Source organism: Phragmites australis, chromosome 1 (assembly GCF_958298935.1).
Source record: "Phragmites australis chromosome 1, lpPhrAust1.1, whole genome shotgun sequence".
NCBI classification, from domain to species: domain Eukaryota; kingdom Viridiplantae; phylum Streptophyta; class Magnoliopsida; order Poales; family Poaceae; genus Phragmites; species Phragmites australis.
Window position 1 is genome coordinate 14460739 of NC_084921.1, and position 7018 is coordinate 14467756.

Genomic DNA, 7018 nt, shown 5'->3' on the forward strand with positions numbered 1-7018 from the left:
GCTTAGAACACATTATTTATATTTTCACCTGACCGACCGATCGATCGATCGGCTGCTGGTTTCTCCCTTTTTCCGGAGTTCCATCCACCCAAAGTGTGGTACAAACTTGGATTGGATGGATGGCCAGTGTAAGTAGCATCTGCAGTTTAGAAACGCCTCATCGCAGTAAAGAAGGGTCCCTTTGTCAGCAAAAAGATAAGTACTTTCTTAACAATTTTGAATGGTTACTTCACTTAGTTGCAGTTAAGTATACCACGTTTTTGTGCCTAATACTTCCAAAATTAGGTCCTTGCATGGCGAACTCAGTTGGTTTTCTTCTGGTGAGAACAAAAAAGAGAAACCGAGTAGCATCTTTGGCTTCTCTGTTCAACTTTGGCAATGCCAGTGCCACAGCTGAATGCACTCCTTACGACACTGCTAAAAACTACAAGTTGTAGTCTACTAATACTACGCACCATCGGGATCATTGAAGACCAGGAATTAGCCACCGCACATATAGTTCTTGTAACTCAGTTCTGTGAGGGTGACATGCATGCGAAGAATTTTGTGCTGGCTGCTGTAGATGCATCGAGTTACTTGTTCAGTGGCATGTTTTCTGTCTTGGTAATGGCCTGCCGGTGCATATAGTAATGTAGAATGACTATTGCTCTTCCAGGCACCAAGAGATGGTTTCAGATAATGGAAAGAACAGCAAAACCGACTGCCTTAAACTAATGCCCAACTAACGTACGCTGTCATGCTAGTATGTTACTACATCTTCTAGTAGAGTGACTAGCTAGTAGTACTCTACTACCGAACCGACCTCAGCTCAACAGTATGCTACTGCACTGCACTTTGGCGCCAAGTGGACCACTCCAGTACCATGAAATCTTGTGGCCGGCCGTCGAATTACCGCAATTAAAAAACTAGCGCACGCACTCGAATCCCAAGGTCTATCATGCTCCAATGGCGGTTGCCACCGCCCCTCGATCAGGTTAATCCAATCCGTAAAGCGCCACCTAGTTAAGCTTACGCGTTTACTCCACTCTAGTGGTGGCGTTATCACGATAGCTCCACCCGTGCACTCACACGCACGCATCGAGCTCGACCAATTGCATTGCGGGATCCATGTCGCAAATTAATCCTTTGAACAAGAAATGATACAGTGCCCGGAAGAAGAAAGATTTTGGTCCAACTTGTCCAATGCATGCCTTGAAAAGCGAAAGCGATCGATACAAACATGGGTAGATGGAGATACGCACATAACATCAAGAAACGTGAAAGAACAGCAACGGCAACGCCAGCGACAGCAAGCATGCGCCGACGCCGATGGATGCCGAGTGACAAGAAACAAGCACTAGTGCAAGCTCGTCTATAATAAGTTGAATATTCCTCCCTTTCTTTGTATAATGACAAGAAACAAGCACTTGTTCAAATTGAGCTGGTCGTCTCCCTCCTTTCTTTTGGCAATCTTTCTCGTGGCCGCGCCCGCGCCCGCGCACACTCAAAGCGAGCAAAAGGGCCGGCGCCCGTGGCCACGCCCACCGATGGATCGGTCGGTCGGTCGCCGCCATTAGAAAACCGGCCCGCCTTCGACGCAGATGGCCAAGCAGCCACATATCTCTGATGAGACCTCCACTACCACTCCCACCACCACCACCGCCCTCAGCCTCCTCCTCCTCCTCCCCCTCCCTGTTCCTACTTCGCACGGCTCCCGCACATAGGCGCGCCTCTCGCGACCTATAAATCCGCGCAATTGCCAAGGCAACTACTACTGCTAACCGCCTCGCCTCGAGCAGTCTCGTCATCCTAGCTAGCTAGCTAGATCCCCCGACAGCGAGCGCGCACGCCGTAGCACTCGCTTCTCCACCTGCTCGCGTGTATATAAGCACGCCTAGTGATCCGAGATTCACCATTCCGCTCCGTGTGCAATCTTGTTTCTAGTTGCGCAAAGCTCAGATTGATTGGTCGCAGTAATGGGGTTCACCGCTAGGACCGCCATTGCTCTGCTTCTCGCGCTTGCTGTCGCCTCGAGCTTCCTCTGCGACGGTGTCCACGGCCGCCACCATCACACCAAGCACACAAGGCACAACCCCTCGCATCCGCCGTCCCACGCTCCGGGCCCGGAGAGCCCGAGTCGGGCGCCTCCGCACGCACGGCCCTCTCCCCCGGCCCCGCCGCCGTCGACCTACCCGACGCCTGGCGCGCCGGCTCCCGCGCCCGCGGGCGGAGTCGCCGTGTACGACGTGGTCAAGGACTTCGGCGCCGTCGGAGACGGCGTCACGGACGACACCGACCCGATCAAGACCGCGTGGGACACCGCGTGCCAGGACGACGGGCCGGGCGTCGTGCTCGCCGCCGCCGGGTACTCGTTCCTGGTGCACACCACCGTCTTCACCGGCCCGTGCCAGGGCAGCGTCACGATCCAGGTAGCCGCCATAGGAAAATGCAAGCTTCTGACGTTGTCGATTCCGACGCTCATCAGCTTGTCGACTTTGAAATTCCAATGACATACGTGTATTTTCAGCTGGACGGGACGATCGTCGCGCCGAGCGATCCCAATACGTGGCCGGCGAACAGCAAGCGCAACTGGCTCGTGTTCTACCAGGCCCACGGCGTGTCGCTGCGCGGTGCCGGGCTCATCGACGGCAAGGGCCAGAAGTGGTGGGATCTCCCCTGCAAGCCTCACAGGGTAATTTATTGTTTACTAGCATAGTAACAGAGCTACGAGAGTTACTGAAGTACTAGTGCATACTATATTATTACAGAGTTACAGTATCTGAAAGTCTCGGTCGCTTTTTTTATTTTTCCTCAGGGCGGAGCAAGCACCCACGGATCCTGTGACAGCCCAGTGGTAAGTAGCCTAGCAGCTAGAGCAACGACTTTAACCGTATTAACCGCCACATTACCTGTCTTGTAGAACTACCTAGTCTGACTGACGTTGATCTGTTTCTTTGTGTGCTCTCATCAGGCGCTGAGGTTTTTCATGAGCAACAACGTGACGGTGCAAGGTCTGAAGGTGCAGAACAGCCCCGAGTTCCACTTCCGGTTCGACAGCTGCCGCGGCGTGCTCGTGAGCGGCCTGTCCATCAGCTCCCCGGCGCTGAGCCCCAACACCGACGGCATCCACGTCGAGAACACCCAGGACGTCCTCATCACCAACTCCGTCGTCTCCAACGGCGACGACTGCGTCTCCATTGGCGCCGGCACCCTCAACGTCCACATTGAGAACGTCACCTGCGGGCCCGGCCACGGCATCAGCATCGGGAGCCTGGGGAAGCCGGGGTCGTCGCTGGCGTGCGTCGCCAACGTGACGGTACGGAACGCGGTGATCCGGCACTCGGACAACGGCGTGAGGATCAAGACGTGGCAGGGCGGGTCCGGGTCCGTGTCGTTCGAGAACGTGCGCATGGACGCCGTGCGCAACCCCATTATCATCGACCAGTACTACTGTCTCTCCCACAGCTGCGAGAACGCTACCACGGCCGTATTCGTCTCCGGCGTGTCGTACGCGGGCATCCGGGGGACCTACGACGTGCGCAGCCCGCCCATCCACTTCGGGTGCAGCGACGCCGTGCCGTGCACCAACATCACGCTCTCCGACGTTGAGCTGCTGCCGGCCTCCGGCGGCACGGTCGACGACCCCTTCTGCTGGAACGTCTACGGCAACGTCTCCACGCCCACCGTGCCGCCCGTGCCGTGCCTGATCCAAGGTGTGCCCAGGAACTTCAAGGATGACAGCAGCTTGAAATGCTACTCATGATTGACCTGGATCCTGCTGCATGCAACTCCATCGGTTGAACAATACAAGACATATTTTGTATTGGTTCGATTTCTTTAAAGTTAGGCTTTGATCATTGTTTTCTCACAAAATATATAGCTATAGATACAAAATCAATATAATGTGAAAGTGTTTTGAAATATAAATCTAGTTGTTTAATTTTTATATACTAAACATACTTATAATTTGACTAATTATTGATCAAAATATATAAAATTTGATTTTTGAAAACAAAATATATCAAGCATTCTTGAGCGGAGGGAGTACTTGTTTAGAGGAAAAGGAACATAGTTAAAAAAAGACAGAAGAGTATGTTAGTGCAGATAAAAGGAGCTTAAAGGCATGATTACTCGTGTATTCTTTGACTATGTACAATACTAGCTGCCATGGGTTGAGCAGTTACCGCGTGCATGGGCATGGCTAGCTGGCCTGTTTTTACGATTACAGTGACTAGGAGGTGTGTTCATGCTTTTCTGTAGCAGTCTCTTGTTGTGCGTATGTTAAACACTTGTTGATTTTTTTTTTCCTCTGCTCGCAGCTCACTAGGGATTTCCAAGTGCCAATCACCACGAACATATCTTTGCTAGACGGATGTCTGACCTTCTATGTCTTTGTGGCTTAGTGAGAGACGTACAGTTTTTCTACCTTTAAAGGGACTATTTCCCTACACATTGTAATGTTAGATATGCACTTTGATTCGTACACCACAGGAGGGCCACAAAGATTTTATGTCAGATTCTTATGGTACACGTATCTCACCACACCCAATTTAAAACTACGTATTCTATAGTCTTTACCTTATTATGCGGTGAAGGCAAAACTGTAGAATAATGGATATCAAATTGTGGCAAATATGTTCGAAATAATGGAAGTAGAGTACGGGAGCTCAAAGTTGAATAATGAAAAGGTGCGTACGATAAAGTCACCACTGAATGGGATGAAGAAAAGCAAACACAAAGTTGAAGACCACCTACTCATGATATCTCAGGGCCCTGCCAATGCAAGCCAAATAACTTTCTGTCTGATAATGCCGTAAGTCCCCAACGCACGAAAAATAATGTCGCGACTCTAGACGGCTTGAAACGGTAAAATGTTGACATAATTATGGGCGCGTGGCAGAGAGAGAGAGAGAGACGGTGCAGGCATAATTGGCACGATCAGCTCGGTTGGTAATCCTAGCCTACTAACTACGTAGTGCTGGTGGCTAGTAAGTTTGTGCACGAGCAGCCTCCGTCCCGTTAGGTTGCGAAAAAGCATGGCGAGATGGAGTACGTACTTAAACGCTAGCTGCTGGAGATGACTCGGAGTTGACCACGGAGCAGTAGGATACACTCGTTATTAAAAAAAATCATAGATGGTGGGTGATAAATATCATGGGCGACAAGTCTAAGCATCCATTACCTTAAATATGTTACTGATAACTAGTTATAAGTGATGAAAATGATGAATCATTAGGATCCATCACTACTAAAATTATAAGTGACAAGTCGTAATCATGATCTATCACTGACGTACGTCTATCATATATTAGAGAGAAAGACATAAGTAATGGATAACCTAATTACTTATCACTTATATTAAAACATAAGTGATAGATAATCTCTTCGCCCATTATTTATGTGAAAACATAAGTGATAGGTAAAGAGAAACATAAGTAATGGGTGAAGAGATTACCCGTCACTTATGTGTAGATTACCCTACAAGATTGTTCTATTTTTTGACCGCATCCTCGTACTCTAAAGAAATAATTTGTATATACAGTTCGAAAATCTCGTGCGGGACACTTTTTCAAACTATGTGTAGAAAAGAGTGTACAAATCATATTTGTACAAATAATTTTTGAACCGTCTGTATAAATAATTAGTACATACGGTTCTAAGTTGGAATCATTTTACTAATAATTTATATAAACAGTTTAAACTAGAATCATCTATAGTAATAATTTATATAAATAGTTCTAATATTTTAGATAAATAATTATTACAGATAGTTCTAATTTAGAATCGTCTATAATAAATAAAAAAATAAAAATAAAATAAAATTTTGACCCATACTTTTACACCTCCGTCTGTACAAATATACAGTGTTCCTTGCAACAGAAATCTAATCATTGTGCGGCGGAGCCAAACAACATAAAAGCTACCAACATGGTGCAGCATGTAATTAATTGGCTCGATCAGCTCGGTTGGTAATCCTATCCTACTCCTACTAACTAGGTAGTGCTGGTGGCTAGTAAATTTGTGCACGAGCAGCCTCCGTCCAGTTAGGTTGCGAAAAAGCATGGGGAGATGGAGTACGTACTTAAACGCTAGCTGCCGGAGATGACTCGGAGTTGACCACGGAACAGCAGGATACATTCGTCATAAAAAAAGACTATAGATGATAGGCGATAAATATCATTGATGACAAATCTAAGAATATATAATAATGACTAGTCATAAGTGATAGGTTAGAATTTATCATCAGTGAAGTCATAGATGATGGGTTGTAACCATGACCTACCACTGACGTACATCTCTCATATACTAGAGAGAAAGACATAAGTGACAAATAATCTAGTTACTTATCACTTATATTAAAACATAAGTGATAGGTAATCTCTTCGTCCGTCACTTCTGTGAAAACATAAATGACGAGTAAAAAGAACATAAGTGATAGGTGAAGAGGTTACTCGTCATTTATGTGTAAGTTACCCTACAAAATTATTATGTTTCTTGGCTGCATCCTCTTACTAATAGAGAAATAATTTATACAAACGGTTCAAAAACCCCGTGCGAGACACTTTTTCAAACTGTGTTTGGAAAAGAGTCTGTACGAATCAGATTTATACAAATAATTTTTGAACCGTCTATACAAATGATTAGTACATATGGTTCTAAGCTGGAACTATTTTTACTAATAATTTATATGAATAGTTCTAAACTAGGATTATCTATAGTAATAATTTATATTAGACAAATAATTACAGACGGTTCTAAATAATTTAGAACCGTCAATATTAAGATAAAAAAAAATTGTGACCCATACTTCTACACCTCCGTCTATAAAAATGTATAGTGTTCCTTACAACGAAAATTTAGTCATTGTGCGGCGGAGCTAAACAACATAAAAGCTACCAACATGGTGGCCAAAGGAACAGAGATATTGTCATCTACATTCTACAACATCGGTGACAGGAATACACTCCACTATGGTGGCTGCCAATGCAACAAGGACCAGCTTACCAATGCCTCCTCCAAGCTAACATGAACTAACCAA

At 46.4% G+C, this 7018-nt stretch overlaps 1 protein-coding gene across 1 annotated transcript; it reads left to right on the forward strand.

The window, feature by feature from the left end:
• Window positions 1–1601: 1601 nt before the first annotated feature.
• Window positions 1602–4173, forward strand: LOC133910719 (polygalacturonase At1g48100-like). Its single transcript, XM_062353022.1, has 4 exons — window positions 1602–2408; window positions 2507–2671; window positions 2795–2833; window positions 2951–4173. The coding sequence occupies exons 1-4, from the start codon at window positions 1956–1958 to the stop codon at window positions 3740–3742; spliced, it is 1449 nt and encodes a 482-aa protein (XP_062209006.1). The 5' UTR covers window positions 1602–1955; the 3' UTR covers window positions 3743–4173.
• The last annotated feature ends 2845 nt before the right edge of the window (window positions 4174–7018 follow it).

Bases quoted from the DNA above. Each gene is read 5' to 3' on its own strand.
- LOC133910719 (XM_062353022.1), top strand. From the start codon at position 1,956: ATGGGGTTCACCGCTAGGACCGCCATTGCTCTGCTTCTCGCGCTTGCT. The intron at 2,409-2,506 runs GTAGCCGCCATA...GTGTATTTTCAG, and splicing joins AGGGCAGCGTCACGATCCAG to CTGGACGGGACGATCGTCGC. The intron at 2,672-2,794 runs GTAATTTATTGT...ATTTTTCCTCAG, and splicing joins TCCCCTGCAAGCCTCACAGG to GGCGGAGCAAGCACCCACGG.